Source organism: Somniosus microcephalus, chromosome 16 (genome assembly GCF_052327205.1).
Source record: "Somniosus microcephalus isolate GS21.2 chromosome 16, FLI_Smic_1.0, whole genome shotgun sequence".
Lineage (NCBI taxonomy): Eukaryota > Metazoa > Chordata > Chondrichthyes > Squaliformes > Somniosidae > Somniosus > Somniosus microcephalus.
This window is the reverse complement of record NC_141002.1, coordinates 81,592,081-81,612,080: the sequence shown is the minus strand read 5'-3', so window position 1 is coordinate 81,612,080 and position 20,000 is coordinate 81,592,081. Positions and strand designations below refer to the sequence as shown.

At 46.4% G+C, this 20,000-nt stretch overlaps 1 protein-coding gene across 1 annotated transcript in view; it reads left to right on the top strand.

Moving 5' to 3' along the window:
- Positions 1–20,000, top strand: part of LOC147106329 (leucine-rich repeat-containing G protein-coupled receptor 5-like) — a 180,540-nt gene that overhangs the window by 96,052 nt on the left and 64,488 nt on the right. The window contains exon 5 of the mRNA XM_086009333.1: positions 13,006–13,221. Within this exon, the coding sequence (XP_085865459.1) occupies positions 13,006–13,221 (216 nt within the window). The remainder of the gene's footprint in view (positions 1–13,005; positions 13,222–20,000) is intronic.

Here is a 20,000-nt window from a genome sequence, read left to right as displayed (position 1 = left end):
TTGCAGGGAAGATGAGGGCTGTGTCATCAGTGAATACGGAGTGCCTTTTGTTCAGGTTAGAGCGAGCAAAGGCATCTACACAGATAAGGTGTTAAGTCTGTGTGTTATATTGCGAATTACTACACAGACCACAAGAGTAAACTTTAACAGGACTTTACTGGTTGAAGGTCAGGGCGGAACTGCTCAATAAATCATTACACAGCGCTTATATACCGGTGTGGTCACCGCCGGTATTACAGTATACAGCAGCCAAGATAAAGTAGTGCAACTCTTAAAATAGTTCTCTTAAAGGTGGAACGGTTACATACAATAGTTCTCTTAAAGGTGGAACGGTTACATACACTACAATCCTCCCTTTTTAGCTTACAATATACCTATTCCCCATTAAACATAACATCATAACATATATATCCAACTTCATGTAAAAACAATTCACAGATTCAGTCTCTGCGGGAAACAGTTCACAGATTCAGTCTCTGCGGAAACAGTGCACAGATTCAGTCTCTGCGGAGGCGCCTCCTGCGCTTCCTGACTCGGTCCGGATAACGCCTCGGTGGTGTAGTAGGTTCACGTTGCTGGGGTGACTCATCCAATAGTCCTTCACTGGACTTAACAGCTTGAACTTTCGTAACTTCAGAACCAGCCTTGCTGACTTCTAAAGGCTCAAGTACCTTGGGAAGTTTTCCTACTTCCAGACTGATTTGGCTCAGTTCAGAGGGACCACGTGCGTGACCTGGAAGGGGTGATAATGGTTCAGATGAGTCATCATCTTCATCATCATGGGACAACTCACATGAATATACTAGATTGCTGTCCTCCTCAGCATCTACGTCTTCCAAATGGTTTATTATTTCTATTTTTGGAGCTTCAACTGTGAGTGTGGCTGCGGTCTGTGCATTACTTGATTTGCAGCTATATTCACCAGAGTCTTTGGGTGTGAGATTTGTAATGGTAAGTTCTATCACATTCTTATTTTGTTTAAATTTGTAACGGTCAGAAGATTCGATTAAGCTCTGGTTTTTGTACCATCTGACCATCTTGGGAGTAAGTGTAAACTCACAGTTCAAAGTAGCAGAATGCTTCTCTTCCACTGTAATGTTCTGTAGTTCTTTGACTACCTTTGACGGAGGCTCTTTAATAGTCAGCCTTGCCTCAGATTTTGATTTCCCTGCAATAAACTGCAGCAAGCCGGTCATCTTACAAGTTGTTTTTTTTCAGAGTGAGACGATGAATAGTGCCACGATGTTCAATGTCCACATCTTCAGAAGCATGAAGAATTTCACCATTTAGTATCCATTTTGGAGACTTCACGTCAGCAACTGAAAGCTCACACTCAAAAATGGCGTCACTTGGCTCTGACACTTCCACACCACATATGGGTTTAATGATGGCAATTGATTGCTCTTCTACATATAACTTTGCTGTGCTTTGGTCATCTATGGCGTCGCACATGTAGTTGCCTTCATCTTCAAAAGCGACATTATTAATAACAAGCTTCCTGTACACATCTTCACTCACAATCTCATATTTATTACTGGGATGAATCTCTTTGTCTTTGTAATACCACTTGACAGCAGCATTTGACCTGGAAACCTTGCATTCGAAAATGACACGATGTTTCTCCATGTCAATCTTCTCTCTCAAGGGTTTCACAATTTTAACTGGCAATTCTTTAATTCGAAGCAAAGCTCTGGAAGTAGCGCTTTCAGCAACAAACTTGATCTCTGCAGCATCTTCAGTTTTTGCCTCTGCCCCCAATTCCCTGAGTGGCTTATTACTGCTGACACTGCTCACAAAAGGGTGCTCTTTCTTCTTAGCTTTCAACTGATCGATGAATTCGACATATTCCCTTTCTTGCTCAGCTTTGATTCGTTTGGCCTCCTCGCGCAGATGGTTTGTGTGTTCCTGTTCCATTTTCTCAATCAGCTGCTTCAGCTGTCTTTCCAGATTCTCCCACTCTGTGTCAAAGAACTTTTTCTTTGCATTCATCTCTTGCTCAAAACGGCGAATCATTTGTTCCAATTGCTGTTGTAGTTTGAAATTGAGTTGAGTTCGAGCCCGGTGTTCCTCAGAATTGTGCATGTCTGTAGGCTGGACAGACTCAGAATTCTCTGTCAAACTATGTTGTTGTTGTTCAGTGGAAATCTGTTCTGATACTTTGTTCTCTTCTGAAGCATTTATGCACTCCTTCGTTTTTCCATTATTAGTCTGCAAGTCCATTTTAGACTTGTCTTTTGCACATGGGCTGGTCTTACCATCATCAGTTCCAGAGTCTGAGCTGATTGTCTTCACCGAGTTCTCACTCTCTGCTTTGTCACGGTCACTGTTGCATATGCCCTCATCCAATATTCTGGACAATCGTGCAGGTTTGACATTTTTCTTTCCGGAATCTACCGTTATTGCTTTTAGGGAGTGCCAGTCCATATTTATTTTCCTGATCCACTCCCATCCCAGAAGTGGTGGACCTCCCTCAGGTAGTACATATAAGTCCATTCCTTGGTGTTCTTTGCCTTGTGTCTCACCTTGACTTTTATCTTTCCGATGGGGTATACTCTTTGCCCCGTGTATGTTTGCAATACTATCTTCGTATCCCGTAGGGGAATATGTGTGAATAACTTTTTGTAATCTTGTTTATTCATGACCGTCAACGCCGATCCGGTGTCCAAGTCCATCTTCACGTGGACTCCTGCTATCTGCAGTGCGACCCAGATAGTTTGTCGGTCAGCTTCCTTACTCACATTGTGAATTCTCAGACTACCCAGTTCCTTGCTGTTGGAGTCTGAATCCGAATTCTGTTCATCCGAACTCTTCTCAGCCACCTTGTGTACCTTGCTGCACTTTTCCTGCGGTGACTTTTTTTTGTTGCTGGCCTTCTTTCCTGACCGGCATACTTTAGCTATGTGCCCAAGCTTGCCACATTTTCTACATTCCTGGTTTTTAAACCAGCATTGGTTCTGATCGTGTGTTGTCTTCCCACAACGATAACATTTCGTTGTACCCAAAGCCATTTGATCCACGCTGAGTACCGCTGCCTTCAGCTGCATTTCCGTAGTGCCTCTCGCGGCGGCTTCGTGCGATGCTGCAATGACAGCCTTATCAAGTGTAAGATCGTTCTCTTCGAGCAGTCGCTTTTGTGTTCCTTCCTTCGACAATCCACACACGAACTTGTCTCTCAGTGCCTCTGTCAGATTTTCCCCAAACTGACAGTATTTCGCTAGTCTACGCAGTTCAACCAAGTACTCCGCGTTGCTTTCCTCTTTCAGTTGCGTTCTCGCATAAAATTTAAATCGTTCCGCTAACATCAGCGGTGTGGGGTTCAAATGATCCTTCAGGACAGCAACAATATTAGCGAAAGTCTGATCCGCCGGTTTAGCTGGTGATAGAAGATGCTTCAATAGCCCGTATGTCTTCGCACCCATTGAGTTTAGTAAGGTTAGTGCTTTATCATCATTTGATATTTTATTTGCCTTACAATATATCTCTATGCGTTCTACATACGTGGCCCAATCTTCCACATCGGGATCGAAATCGTTGATGTTACCACGCTTAGGCATCTTCGCAATCTTTTTGAGAAACAACAACGAATTTTTTCTTTAACTTTTTTTTTTCCAAAAATGGCGGTTTCCCGCGCTCGGTCTCCCTCGCTCGGTCTCGTTCTCCCTCGCTCGCTCGGTCTCGTTCTCCCTCGCTCGCTCGGTCTCCCTCGCTCTCCCGCTCGCTTGGGCTCTGTCTCTCCCTCAGCGGTTTTCAATCGTGCCTCCCAGCCCCTCTCGCAGTCCGGTCCTTTCCCTCCCCCGGCTGCGGCTGAGTTCTCCGTGGTTTTTTAAAAAATTTCCTCCCGCGCCTTACGATCCCGGTCGCAGCGCCTCGCGGCCTCGGTAGCTGCCCGGCCTTTTTCACCGGTCGCAGTCGAGCTGTCTCTCGACGCTGTTGCATCTCCCAGCCCGCTTGTAGCCCGGTCTCTCTCTCCGGCTGCGTTCCCGCTTGTAGCCCGGTCTCTCACACCGGCTGCGTTCCCGCTTGTAGCCCGGTCTCTCACACCGGCTGCGTTCCCGCTTGTAGCCCGGTCTCTCACACCGGCTGCGTTCCCGCTTGTAGCCCGGTCTCTCACACCGGCTGCGTTTGCCTGCACCGCGGCTTCCGTGCCCTACGCTGCCCCAGTCTCAGCGCCTCTGACCCCGACTTCTGTCCGGCTCCTTTCCCCGGCCGTGGTCGAGTTCTCCGCCCTTATATCCTCCGTTTTTTTTAATTTTTTCCCCTACTCACAGTCAACGTGGCCGACTTGCTTCTCGTGGCTGATCGGCTCACTCACCACCGTGATAGAAGGGACGATCACTGCCTATTGCTGATGGAAGGCTTCGTGTCAGAATTCTTCCTTCTTCCTTGCTCTGCAGACTCGAGTCTTCTCTCAGCAGAATGACGAGGGCGGATGCCTCTTCTCGACGCCCGTTAAACTGCCTTGGATGTATCTCTGCCGCAGGGTAAGATCGAACTCGTCGCCACTGTTAAGTCTGTGTGTTATATTGCGAATTACTACACAGACCACAAGAGTAAACTTTAACAGGACTTTACTGGTTGAAGGTCAGGGCGGAACTGCCCAATAAATCATTACACAGCACTTATATACCGGTGTGGTCACCGCCAGTATTACAGTATACAGCAGCCAAGATAAAGTAGTGCAACTCTTAAAATAGTTCTCTTAAAGGTGGAACGGTTACATACACTACATAAGGAAGCTTCCTGTGAGAGTATTCAATAGGTTGAGAGGAACGTTTGTGCGTGCGTGTGTTGCCGACCTGCCATTTCAGGACGTTGTTCAGAGATACGAACAACAGTCAATTGCCTTGGCAAGCTTCTTCGATGTGTTGAATTTCTTCCTCATCTTTGCTGCAAGACCCACGTTCACCTGCTCTGCCTCCTCCTCTTGGACCACCATAACTGCTGCTTTCTGACGAGGTGTCCCTCACAGCCAAGATTGGCAACCCTCCTTGCCATCACCTCTGTCAGCATGACCTCTTGGGCTCTCTCAGCAAAGGGAGTTGCTCCACCCTCCCCCTAGGAACTGTCAGATTCCTGGCTCATCCCACACATTGCTCAGCAGAAGAAACAAAATGAAGCATTTTCCAGCAAACAAGAAGCACAGGTGCTGGTTTAAGAAGCCAGACCTGAAGGTTTGTGCTTTTTCCCAGGAACTTCCACCATCCCGTCCCAGCCAGCATGTGAAGCAAGCAACTCTGGGAGTGTACCGGTACTGTGGGAATGAGGAGACCTCGGAAAACTCGGAGAGCTCTCCTCTCCGTGCCAGGGAACAAAGAATTCCCTGGGGGAAAAAACTTGCAGCGATGCTTTGTCCCCAGTGGAACTTCAGACCCTAAGTCCTCAGTGGTTCTTGAAGCCACAAACATCTGACACATTTGCACTGAAAAGAAGAAATACTTAATTATATAGGCCTAGAAATTTGTTTGGTAGCGCCAGCGATTAGCGCCTAAAGAGCCCGAGAATTGGGGCGTTACCCAATTTTCAGGCGGGCGCTGTGAATATAGCGCCACCTCCCATATTGAGTATGATTTTAGCGCCGGTGCTAACTCTTTGCGCGCACCCGCGGGCGCAGGCAGATCATGACGTCATTTCAGTGTGCAACGCCATTTTTGCGCCCCGGACCGGATATTCGGTGGCGCCCGCAACCTTTCCGCCTGGCGCTATTAGTGACAGTTGGATAGAGCATTCCCAGGCCCTTCTCGGACTCGGGGGGTGCTATTTAAAGGGGACAGCACTAGTATAAAAGCTGCAGCCATTTGGGCTGGCCATCCTGATCGTTGCTGGAAAGAGTTGCTGACCTTCTGTTGGACAGTAATTTTCTCATTGAGCCTTCGGAGGCACTGGCACTGGCAGCTTGAGGGCCCTGCTCCCGAGCTGGTGATGCAGCATCTGAAAGCAGGGAGGTGGAAGAGTGGCTTTAGCAAAAGGACAGGTTCGCAGCAAGGGATGCCCGATTGCGGCAAGGCTATGACATGGGTCCACAGCGAGAAAGCATGCTGGCGGGGGGAACAAGTAGAAGGAGACAGTTGTAAGAGGTGAGAACCTTACCATCGCTGTCGGCAATGGGGTCGGTAGCTGCAGTGGTTACAGGACCATTCAGACGTCCTCCAAGAATCTGGCGGACTCTCTCCTCGAGATCCGTGAGAGTGACCACTTGTGGAGGTCCTCCACCGGTGCGAAGCTGGTCTTTGCCAATCCTCGCCAGCATGGACTGCAGGGGAAAGGAGGGGAAGTTATGTTACCTGATGCCCTGAGTGATCATCTCATGCCCCCCATGGTGCAAGAGCCCTTACATGACGCCCTGAGTCAAATGTGCATGTGTGTGCCCAGAAAGGGCCATGGGTGCTTGCTGGCAGATGGCCAATGGGGCACAGGCCACCCTGTAGCCATAAAGTCAGGTGCAAATGAAGGGATGCAGAAGTTTGCAGGAACAACACCCACCCTCACGACCCGAGTGAGGTCGTTGAATTTCTCTCTGCATTGGACAGGGCTCCTGATCACCATGCTGCTGGAGTTGACCCTCTGGCATACATCCCTCCAAGCTCGTCGGTAGTCCTTATGATTCGGCCTCCTGCCATTGTCTGGGTAGAGAACATCTCGCCGGCGCTCCACTGCGGCCACCAATTGCTCCAGAGCCTCATTGGTGAAGCGCTCTGCTCTCTGTCTCACCTTCTCCATCTGGTCCAAGTTTTTATCGCCAGAGAAGGGCCTGCGCTGATTCTGAGGCCTGCAAGGCGCAGAGTGTGGATGCTGAAGCTGACTGACCCACCCCTTTAAGAGCTAGCCGGCGCCTGGAAGTCTCGTAGTCATCGGTAATTGAGAGCACCTGCGCTGAGCCCGTCCGCTCCGATATTGGGTTGCGCCGGAAGTTTAGCACCTTAGGAGTCCCGTGTAACGCCTGAATTCGCGCCTCAATCACCTTTAGGGGCGATGCAACCCAATATCGCGCCAGGCGGCGATAAGTTCCGTCTGGCTATAAACTTTGCGCAGCGCCAGTTCTAACGCCTCAAGCCGGGCTATACCCAATTTCTAGGCCATAGTGCCTTATCATGTCATCAAAGTGTCTCAAAATGCTTCACACAATCTTTTTACTTTTAGACTGTATTAACTGATGTGGACAATTACCTAATTTGCCTTGATCTAAAGCTTCTGCTGTTTTCAATGAATGAAGCGGAACTTTAAAGTTACTAGTACAATAGCAAAGTTTAGAGAAACATTGTACTTCAGAATTAGACTAATATGTTTGAGAATAAAATCGACCATTAGTTCAGTCACTCACGAATGCAAGGGTATGTTCAGTTCTGCTTCCTGCCGTTCAGATCCACACTGTAGCCTAGTAGTTACTGCTGGTGATATTCGCAGATGAATACTTAGCACATTCGTATGACATTCCTCTCCCCATTAGTTTAGCAGAGGTTTTAACCCATTTAAAATAAACAGATTACTGCCCGTATTACAATAGCAGAGAGAGGACTATCACAGAAATGTGAAAAATGTCTGTCCATTAATTGTGGCAACAGTCATAGAAACATAGAAACATAGAAGATAGGAGCAGGAGTAGGCCATTCGGCCCCTCGAGCCTACTCCACCATTCAATGAGATCATGGCTGATCATCCAAACTCAGTACCCTGTCCCTGCCTTCTCCTCATATCCCTTGATCCCTTTAGACAGTCATTTCTAGCCTTGTGTTCTATCAAGATCCTTTTCAAACTGATAAAAGCTGGTAATCATATTGTGTTCCATATATTAAAAAAAGCCCTGTAACTCCATTTCAAGCCACTTATTGTTAATTCTAGGACATTCTGGTGGCCGTATTTCTGCAATGAGTATACTGCAAACTCGAGTGTTTAATGCAAACCTCAAACCAGTTTTGCCCCAACCCCAATTGAACAGAACAAACTCTGGCTAATGAGGGTGTCTGGGAATATTTGTTTCTGTGCAAACAGCTGAGTTTTTTTAATGGGAAAAAAATCTGAAATAAAAGCTCAATATCTTGATTATTAGTTATTTATTAGTTATAAAGGAAAAACACATTCTACAGTGGGCCATGTCACAATGACCTTTGACGCTCCATGTGATGTTGTTGCAATATTGATTAGAAAAAGCTTCCCAGGGGCACAGCAGTTCCTGTGTTGACAGCAGTTAGGAGAAAAATATTAATATGTAAAATCATTGGTGAGCACATCAAAAACATAAAGGGGGAAAAATTCAGTATCGCCCCATTTGGGGCGCCATTATCGGCCGTGCGCAAAGTTTAGCGCCTGGTGCTAATTATCGCCTCCAACAGCAAACTTGGCTTTTATCGCCCCTGGAGGTGATTGGAGCGCTAAATCAGGCGCGTCACAGCTGTCTTAAGACGCAAAGGCCGAGGAGTGAGGCGTTACCTCAGAGCGCTGGCGAAGCAAGGAAGGGCAAATCAAAATAAACCTGCAAAGTGCTGCTCAGTACTCAAAACTCCTTCACACAGCGTTGAATCTCTCCAGAAGTCTCTCTCTCTCTCTCTCTCTCTCAGAATGCGTGGTGCTAAAATGTCACCGACAAAAAAGGCAGGAAGCGGTCGCCTTTAACTAGTGCGCCCCCAGTCCCTTTCTGACAGTGTAACGCTCCCCTCAACCTGTTGTTGCTAGCGGCAGGCGGTAAGGCAGGGGGCGCCACTCAATATCCAGTCTGGGGCACTAACGGGGCGTTGCGCACTCGACTGATGTCACAATCTGCCGGCGCAGGAGATCGTGGCGGTAGTGTTTAGCGCCGCCGCAAAATGTCTAGTTAATTTCGCAAACGGCGCAAACATCGCTGCGCCTGGGCGCTAGTTGCTTTGCGCCCCATTAGCGCCCTCTTAAAGCGCTAACGGGAGGCACAAACAACTGAATTTTTCCCCCAAATTGTTTACAGATAGAAATGATTATTTCAGAAGTTGATCTTTATTTTTCCAAGGCCAGATATTAGCTTTCTGGTTAGTTGATAAATATAATCAGATTGAAGTTTAAAAGAAACACTCATCAGCTCTCCTAACTTGGAGGACTCATGAAGCAATTTGAAAGGTGTAATCCACACCCAATACTGTAATCTGTGCACCAAGCGCTAATTAATTGATCTCCCCCTTAACACAAAACTTGTGAAGACCACCTTTTTTTTGCATTGACCAGCCATTTTCTCACAGTACTTGCTGACAGGCTAGAATATTTGATCTGAGCATGCTCCAGTCTTTTAGGGCACCCCAGTGGTGCTGACAGTCTAACAAGTGCTTGACATGCTCCTGCCTCAGCCTACTGCCACGACTGATAAGGTCTTAGCAACTGCTGTGTCTGTAAGTTTGCCTGATACACCGCACATTAGGATTAGTCTTATCCGACTGCAAGTTGAGTTTCTCCGGCCTGGTACCCTAGCTATGCAACGGAGTTCAGCACTGCACTGAGAAAGCTATCTGTGACACTTACTTGTTGAATCTCTCTCAGTTCTGTGCCCCCAACATTGCACACAAGTCAGCACATATGCCTAAATGTCCAGTGAAGTGTAACTGAGCCATACAGACCAGAAATAATTGGCTTCAGCACTCTGGGTTAATTCCAATGTTCTAATTGATCAGGATAATTATCGATTTAGATCTGCATCCCATGGGATCAAAACACACAATGGCTGAACTAACTCAAAGTTGGCATTTGTCAAAATTATTTAAAGAAATAGCAGATTCCAGAGAAAATTAAAAATTTGTGTACCATATGTACCAGGAAGAGGAAAATCCAGAATCTTTCTTGTTGTATGGTACCAGATTTCTGATCAATGTCAAACCTGCTGTATATCTGACAAAACATGATTACAAAACGTTCCATTCCCCTTCTCTTATTGTAAAAACATATTAAAGGTAAGCCAACATCAACACACATTAACTTACTTTTTTTTAAAATTGTGAATGTACTCACATTTCTGTCTTGAATGAATATACAAGATGAGAACGACATGAGGATTTTAGGCTGAGTATTGCAATACATGGTGTTGCTGGACAGTCATGAGTGCATGGCTAGCCTATCCAAATCTACTTGGCTTTTCTCTTTGTTAATACTGTATCTCTTAATCAAGCCCACATTTATCTTTTTACTAATGTCTTAATTGCGATATTACTATGTCCATCTTTAGAATCCAGTTCAGTGATTTTTTTTTTCTATATGCTGTTTCCTGTTTTTGTTTATTTCTGTACATTTATTTTATTCATTCCTGTTCCACTTCTCACTGGAGCATTCATTGACTCAATTATCCCAAAGAAATGCTTTCCAGGATAGAATTGAACACGATCGGCTGAAATTCAGTAGGTTAGCGCCCCAGTTAGCGCCTGGCGGGGGCGCTAACGGGGCGCTCAGTAAATTCGCCAGTCCCGTAGCGCCGGCGATAACAGTTAGCGCCTCAGTCCCTTTTGCCATGCAGATCGTGACGTCAGCAAGCGTGCAATGGCGCCTGATCTGCAGACTTCAGTAGCACCTTACCACCTCGCGCTGACTGCGCCAGGGAGCAGAGGCGTGAACCAACCGGCTGGCGGGGCGCTACTTAAAGGGATGCGCCCCAGCTGTCAAGGAACTTCCGTTCCAGAGGTCAGTTATGAGTGGCAGAGAGCGCAGGATGCATCTACAGCCAAATAAAGGCTGCTTAGTCCCCAGAGTATTGCGGGCTATTAAAGGAATTTGCATTTCATCCCACAGCATATCGCCGTTCTGCGCTCCCCGAATCACCGAGGGCTGGTGTGCAGACTCCAGTGACCCTCCCCTTTAATGGCTGGAAGGCGCCTGCGCCAATGCTCACTCCCGATTACACAACACCTCATATTCCTTATCACTTAGAGCCTAACGCCACTCACCTGCATCATTAGCGCCTGATTTAGCGCTCCCCTGCATTCTTTGAGCGCCGAGACTGAATTTAGCGGGCAGTGAGATTGATTAGCGCCTGGCGCTAAACTTCCAACTTCTCTAAAGTTAGCATCCCTTCCTGGGCGCTACTGAATTTCTCCCCCAATAAGCCTTAATTACTGAGACCTGGCTGCAAGCTGGTCATGATTGGAAGTTAAATATTCCAGGTTATAAGGTCTTTAGCAAGGATAGGGAATCTGGAAGAGGAGGAGAAGTAGCCTCATTAATTAAAACTCCCGGTTAAGCAACGCCTCGATTTCAAAATTCTCATCCTTGTTTTCAAATCCCTCCTTGCCTCGCCCCTTCCTATCTCTGTAATCTTCAGCCCCACAACCCCCCCCCCCCACCCGAGATATCTACGCTTCTCTAATTCTGCCCTCTTGAGCATCCCTGATTATAATCGTTCAATCTTTGGTGGCCGTGCCTTCTGTTGCCTGGGCCCTAAGCTCTGGAATTCCCTGCCTAAACCTCTCCACCTCTCTTTCCTCCTTGAAGACGCTCCTTAAAACCTACCTCTTTGACCAAGCTTTTGGTCACCTGCCCTAATTTCTCCTTATGTGGTTCGGTATCATTTTTTTGTCTTATAATACTCCTGTGAAGTGCCTTGGGATGTTTTACTACGTTACAGGCGCTATATAAATACAAGTTGTTGTTGTATTGACCTTAAAATCCATGTGCCATGAAAATACTCACCTATTTTCATATGGTGACTTCGCCGATTGAGCTGGATATTAAAGGTTTGATTTTTGCAGTAAAACTGCAGTCCAAAATGTTTTCTTTCCCAGATATGTTTGATTAATTCCATGCGCTAGTCTCTAAAAACTAAAAATAAACAGACTGAGTATGAGAAATAAAGTGAGGGAATTAGAGGCTCAAATGCAGCTTAGAGCATGTGACGTGGTGGCCATTACCGAGACCTGGCTGCAAGCTGGCCATGGTTGGGAGTTAAATATTCCAGGTTATAAGGTCTTTACGAAGGATAGGGAAACTGGAAGAGGAGGAGAGGTAGCCTTATGAATTAAAGATACTATTCCAGTATTAGTAAGAGAGGATATAGGTATGGGAAAACAATCAGCAGAGACTCTATGGTTAGATTTGAGGAATAAGAGAGGACTTAAAACTGTAATTAGAGTTGTCTACAGGCCTTCTGATAGCAGCAATGAAGTGGCAGAATGTATTAATTCAGAGATTAGAGAGGCTTGTAGCAAGAGCAAAGTTGTTTTAATGGGAGACTTTAATTTTCATATAGATTGGGAAGAGCAGAGTAGCTCAAGTCAAAAAGGTGGTGAATTTCTTGAGTGCATTCAAGATAGTTTTCAGGGGCAATATGTTCTAGAACCAACAAGAGGGCAGGCCATACTAGATTTCGTAATGAGTACTGAACCAGACTTAACTAATAGTCTCACAGTAAGGAAATATTTATTTATCTAAAAGCAAAAACGTCAAATCTTTATTTTGTTTACCTATTTTTCTGTAAATTATGAGTTATATCTGTCACAATCACCCTGCGAGTGTTATGTTTCCTTTTTGCACTTTTCAAAATGGGGAAGCATTATATTGCAATAATATTTTAAAGAAAAATCTGTCCAAATATTATTTATAACCCTTTGAATTATTAAAATCTGCATTATTGAAGTTGTTAACAATTTAAGCATACATATCATCAGTCTATGTACACAGGATAGTCCATTGTGTGTGGCTGGATGGAATGAAGGGCATCCAATAAGTAAATACAGAATTTTATGCAATATTAGTTCAGTACATACAAGGAGATAATAATCTAGTATATTATATTTGAAATAAAGTAGGCTCTGATAAGGGTTATGCTTGGGTTGAGTGTTCATATCCCAATTCAGCTGTGTTGACAGTCTCTCCCAAATGACTTTAAGGGTGTTTATGTAAACAGTGTCCATCACTATGCGAATTGTACAAGCGGCAAAAGAGAACTGTTCAAAAATGCAGCATATTCTGTTAAAATGAATCTACTGTTGACAAAATATTGCAAAATACCATAGAGTTTATTTGACACAAACCCTTCGAGAATAAATCTCAACTCGTTTTACTCCCTAGGCGACTGGATGCCAACCATATCTCTGTCGTGCCACCAAACTGTTTCAACGGGTTGGTTTCACTTAGACACCTCTGGCTAGATGACAACGCTCTGACAGATATTCCAGTCAAAGCTCTGAGCAGTTTACCGTGCCTACAGGCCATGACCTTGGCCCTGAACAGAATTCCTCATATCCCAGACTATGCATTTGGGAACCTTTCCAGTTTGGTAGTTCTGTAAGTAATTTTGCTTTGTTTTCACTGTTGGAAGATGCGTGTGAAGATAAATAAGATATTTCTGTATGGATGTGGTAATATTTTTGAATAAATAAATAATGGCAGCCCTGAGAGTACAGTGAAATGAAGAAATTATTTGACCTGTCTTTTGGCAATCTAAACAGCCTGAATGAGAAATATAAACAGAAAATGTTGGAGATACTCAGCAGGTCAGGCAGCATCTGTGAAGAGCGAAACAGAGTTAACGTTTCAGGTCGATGAGCTTTCCTCATTCAAATAAGGGCAGTTCAATACACTTGTGGCTACCAAAATTGTTGTGCTATGCAGAGGTTTAATCCAACACTACATATGAATCAAAATGGTTTTAATTTGGTTTGGATGATTTGCAAACATTTTATTAGGAGAATCTTGTAAAGATCTACCTGCTAAAATAAATATGGATATTGCCATTTAACTTCAGCCTCTATATATTTTTTTCACTCTGCATGTTACCTTATAATACTACTCAGTTAGCATTATGGACTGTTACCTATTGAAATCATGTGTTTAAAAAACTTAAATTCCTTACCATTTCGTGAGAAAATGTCCAGGGATAGTTAGGTCCTGTTACTGAAAAGCTTGCTTACAGCTAAACAGGAAGTGGCATCATCAGTAATGAGCTTTGTGTTGCCAAGTGTAACTTCTTTGCTGTATGGGCACATTCAGAAATGGCAGCGTTCACCCAAATCTGCATGCCTAGGACATCTGAAAGCAAAGTTTGAGTACAGCCTGATACGTACAAATATTTTTAAGCTTAAATACATTTTCCCCCATTTATTAGCACAACCTCAAGTATTAGAAAGCGTCACAAATGATTCCTGAAAAAAATATTTCCATCACTAGCTTTTCATCACTGAACTGAACATTAAGGTACTCGCTAATGGGTAATAGGGGTGATTCCATGATCTGAAGTCACTCTCTGAATCAGTAGCAATTGAGGTTTCTGGAAGCTATTTTGACTCAACAGTAATGATTTTGATCTCTTAAACTAATGTTTAAGGGTTAGTCTTTCATACCATTGAACAGTAGATGACGTGTACCCACATTTTTCTGCAATGTTATGCCAAGCTGCAGCCAACCCTAACTGCAGCCCTTTCCACCAATGTATTGTGTACAGGTGACAATTTCCAGTATTTTAAGATGCCTTATCAATAAGACCTTTGTTGAGCGAGAGTTTGTGTCCCCGTGGGGGGTTTTTCCTGTATTGATTTATGATGTAATGTCACAGTGCCATGGAACCATGTGAAACAATTGTTGGGGCTTGAATGAGTAATGGTGTCCCTGACATAACAATCACTAGAGTATATCAACTAACTGTGTTGATATTAGTTCCCCATTACATCATGTAGTATCAGAGCTTTAATTTAAGCTGCTGGTCTTATATACAAGCTTGAACTCCAACATTTCAAAGTGTGGCATGTTGCTTGAAATTTCTAGTGTTGCTGCAGACACAGTGGACCATGTTCATTTTATATCTAACTAGCAGGGGGGGCCCGGCGTTGCCAGGGCAGTTTAGAGGGCCGCGCGGTTGACGGCCGCCCACTGCCGCTCCCCTGCTCTGTGTCTCGGGCTGAGCGGTTGTGAGGCCCGGCCCGAGTGACCCCAACTCACCTCCCGCTCCGGCGGGCCATCGCAGCTGCCCCGCTCGCTGTTGAGGAAAAGCAGGGGAAAAAATGGCGGCGAAGTTTCGGGATGCTGCAGGATTAGGTCCCGCCCGTGATGCACCGATTGGTCAACTATCAGGTCATTGAACTGTAGGATTGGTCAACCATCACGTCATTCAACGCTAATGAGCAGTAGGATTGGTCAACTGCTAATGAGCGGATTTTTGAACTTTTTTGTATACTGTCCAAACAATTTTTGTCTGACCAAAAAGTAAAAATGCCTATGACACTCCCCTGATCATCAGCTTTCTTTTGATATAACATATGTGTAGGTATGCTCTATAACTTTTGAGTGTATAGCAGACGGACAGACAGACAGACATACTGCTTTATATATATATATATAGATAGATAGATGGTTTTCAGTAAAATTTCTAACGTTTATAAGGCATTAAGCTTGTTGAGTAGTACTAAGTCACAACTGAGAGATCTGCAGCTGTCTTGAAGATGACTATTAAACTGTATGTCAACAGGAAGTAAATGGCAGTTATTCCAAGACATGTGGCCCACTTACTTCACTAAACTTGGTCACATTGCTTCTGTTGCTGATTATGGGGGAAAAAAGCAAGTTTCAATCCTTTGATAAGGAGTTTCATGACTTTTCTGTGCTTGCTGACTAGTAGGATCAGCTTTTTGGGACTATCAATGTCAGATTGTCCCCAGGAAGATGATTTGCTCAAAAGTCAACGTACGCTCCTGTGCAGATAGTTCCAACATAGACATTAAGGCCCCGATTTTCTGGCAGCCGTCGGGTGGCTTTTCATGCGGCCGAGGGCTGAAAATCGCCGAAAAAGCGGGTCACGACCCCCCAGCCTGATTCCCCGCCCTGTCCGACTTTCGGACCGCCGTTTCTCTCCGACTCGAATCAGTCCTGCCCGCCACTGGCGGGACTGGCCGTTGGAACACTAATTACCACTTATTACCTTGTTTAAGCCAATTTTCAGGGGCCGTTGCGACTTTCAGGGGTTCCCCACGCTAAACACGCCTGCGGGGAACCCCGCTGATGAAACCTGGCGTGAAGCTTGCCGGCTTGCTTGCTCTCAGCTGCAGGTCATTCGGGAAAGCTGCGATTTAAAGGGACAGCATTTGTGTGTTGAAGGACCTTGTTGCAGGTTTGGGGCTACTTCTTCAAGGCTTGGGCACAGCTGTGGAAGGTTGGAGCCTCACACACTTCTGCAATGTGATCTCCTGGGAAGCCCCTCTCGCCACCCTCACTCAGCGCTTCCTCAGCGGAGGCATCTACGAGAAGCATGGGATGCCTTTTTTTCCTTCCCTTCTTGCCATTAGAGGATCTCCAGCAGCAGAGGCGGCAGCAGCAGAACCAGGAACAGCAGGATGAGCACCAGGCTGCTGCTCACTCACCTGAAGCTGCACAGGCCAGAAGGGGCCAGCGCTTGGAAGTGCCTTGAGAGCACCTTGCTGCGCTTTAGGGGGCCATGGGGACCCATTTCTGCACTGGCAGTCCTACTCAGAAGGACTTCCATGAAGGTCTGGTTTCTCTGTTCAATAGATGGCCAACGCTGCTCAAGAGATGTCATTCTCTTATGAGCACTCACCATGTTTTCCGTACCCTGGCGAGTTATCTCCTCCATGGAGGTTGCCAACCTTTCCATGGTGATGCGTTCATGCGCCAATGACTCCACAAAGGCTCTGCTCATGGTCGCTATGGACTCCTCCATTCGTTCCACACTCGCAGCGACCCTGGAGACAAAACCTGCCAGAGACTCCTGCATCTGTGCATGGAGATCCATCACCTCTTCTCTTGCGGATGGACCCAGAGGCAGAGGGTCGACATGCAGTGCAGCTGAGCTGAGTTGGCAGAGTCCTGTGCCCTCCGACAAGGACTCTTCACTGCTGTCCCTGTCTCCAGAATCTGCTGAGGCTCACTTGTGAGCCGTGAAGCACCAGGTGACAACACTACTCTATGTCCCGAAGGTCCCCCCGAGGTGTGAGTGTCTGCGCTGGTGCTGGGTGCGCTTACTTCTGCTGACGCTGCGCCCTCAGAGGTTGGAGCTTCCTCTGAGAAGTCTGGCTGCACAGCCTCTTCCTCCTCCACAGTGAGGACGGGGGCTCTGGATGGTCCTGTGGGGGAGTAGAGGAAGGAGTTAGAGATGTGATGCCAAGGTTACATGCACATTCGAGTTGACATCTGCTGACACCTGCATCCATGCAGCCTTGGTCTCAGTGGGAGGCCTCATCCTGCCTGACCTAGGGAAGAGGACCTCCCTGTGGGCCCTAACCCCATCCAATAATGCCTGCAGTGAAGCTTCGTCGAATTTGGAGGCAGCTCGGGGTCTGGCACTGGCCACAGCTGCTGCAGGCTCCTCTGCCATCCTGTATGGTTCGTTTGGAAGCCAACAGAGGAAGCAATGCTTGCTGTGGACCTTGAAAGCACCACGAATGATGACATCATACTGTGGGGCTTCCTGACTGGAAATGGACAATTAGCAAGGCTGCCCACACGCTGGGAATTAATTGGCCACTTGAGGGAAAATTGCGTGGCGCTGGCTGACACATTTTTTTGTGTGTCAGAACCCCACATTCGAGGGAATCCAACCATTTCCCACACAAGCCACAAAATCAGGCCCTAAAAGTAGGATAAACTGAAATATCACATTATAGCAGGTCGGTTTAATCCATTGAAAGAATAGTATCTCCCTAAGAGCAGCTGAGAGGGAAAGAGATCATTCTCCCTCAGACAAAAATCTATATTGGAGGAGTATTTCAACACACAGGGGTAGAAATGGTCTTGAAAACTTAGCGCCAGGTACTAATGATTGTCAGCTTCCAGTAAATTGGCTGTTAATGGTCCAGGAAGGAAGTGAGCGCTAAATCAAGTGCTACCACATCCCTTGGAGCGCTAATACCAGCAAGAGGGGCGGTAGCGGTGCAGCACTGCCCAATGTCGAGGGCAGCGCTATCGGGAACGGAGGGCCCTTCCCTTCCATAAAGGGAAGGGCCATCGCTGCAGGCACTCCATTGAAATGAGGTCCCTCATCGCCGACGGCAGCCGCGATCCAACACGATCAGCCCCAAGCACTCTAGCAGAGCGCAGGGCTGATCGATCGCGGCCCAAGAAAATGCTGAAAAATGGACATAAGGCATTAAGAATTTTTTTTTTCATACAACCATCATCACCTTTAAATACTCCCCAAGCCCCCGGCCTCCCTGACAATGCCTCCTGCAGCTGTCGGTGTTGTTGCCCGGCGATGCTACGGAGGCGGAACCGAATTTCGGGTCTGGGGCGCTATGCAGCACGATGACGTCATGATCTCCAGGAGATCGTGGCGCTAGGGGTTACCGCCGCCGCAAACCACGACGGGGATTTTGCGGGTGTCGGTACTCTCGCCGTGCCCGGTCGCAAAGCCAGTAGCCCCCGCCCCCCCCCCCCCCCCGGAGGCGTTAACAGGAGGCGAATTTCTAGCCCTGTACAGTATCTGCATAATCATGCCATAGTCTGGTTTTGTGCTTTTATTTACCCCTCAACTCTTCTCTCCTGAAGCATATGACTCATATTGGCATTCAATTCTAAAGGTGCCTGCAGCCCTCCAATCCCTTGTCTATGTGTGTGCGTCAGTATTCTAGTCAACCATAGGGCATTTCAGTGAAGTCCAGAAAGCGGGTCTGACGAGAGGCCATCGACCTGAAACGCTCTCCACAAATGCTGGCTGAGTGTTTTCCAGTATTTTCTGTTTATATTTCAGATTTCCAAAATCTGCAGTATTTTGTTTTAGCAGATAAACCTGGTGTAGTTTATGTGGTCAGATGCAGCACTGCTTCTGAATTCTGAATTACATATTCCTACTTATGCTCTGACGGCTTTATTAACTATTGGGCGCAAGGGTTAAAGAATGAAACATCCGGTCCTTTGGATGGGATTTAAAAGGGGCTGATGATTTCTCTCATCTTCTGATCACATAGCATTAAAAGGAATCATATTATAAGAAACAAAACCAATTGTTATATAGAGTGATAACTTGGTCAGACCCCATCTGGATTCAGATTGGCCACTGCACCTCAGGAAAGATATATTGGCCTTGGACAGCGCAGATTCTCAAGGGGGCATAAACTTAAAATTAAAGCTAGGCCGGCAATATCATTACTTCACACAAAGGGTAGTGGGAATCTGGAATTCTCTCCCCCAAAAAGACTGTGGATGCTGAGTCAATTGAAATTTTCAACACTGACATTGATAGATTTTTGTTAGGTAAAGGTATCAAGGGACATGGAGAAAATGGAGTTGAGGTCGCGATCAGCCAGTATCTAGTTGAATGGCAGAACAGGCTTGAGGGGCTGAATGGCCTACCCCTGTTCCTATGTTTACAACTAAGTAACAGCAGTATGAATCTCCTATAACCTGTGCAATATTTACAATCTGCAGGTAATGAGTTGTATTGATATATCATTTATGAAGATTGCCACTTTTTCATATTCAAAGGTAAACTCCCTCATTTATCTCCCTGAGCCATGCATCAACTTAGCTGAAAGGTCAAGCACGTTACCCAGTCCAAACTACCCACCCATTAGAAGGTGTGCGACAGCAGCCTTAGAACAAGTCTCCCTATGAATTGTGCCCTGCACCTCCTGATGGTGATGGAGCTGGTACAATGAGCTCAGTGTCCCACCATTTCATTGCATTGTGCATTGGTACCAGACTGTGCTGCACCACTGTGCTGCCTGAGAATGTCACTACGTAAATCTTTAACTCCACCAAAGCCTTTCCAGCTAGGTATTGATGTAAGAAAACTACTAGGCACTTGGGCCTAGAAATTGGCCTGAGGCGCCCATCCGGCGCAAAGTTCGCCTGGGCGCTGGAATTTGCGCCGCGATCGCCGCAAATTCAGTTGAAGTGCCCCTAGAGGGAGACGGGGCATGGCTCGAGGCGCTCCGTGTCCCTCTTAGGGCGCTGAAAGTGAATTTCGCAGCGCTACGTGCCGCAGCGCCACACGCTGCAGCACGGCACGCTGCGGTACTGCAGGCCTTCCTCCCACTGTTAAGGGGGAGGGGCCTGCAGCAGCACGAGCCCCGATCGCGAGTGCCGGCAAAAGAGCCCGGCACCAAGGAGAAGTGCTGGGC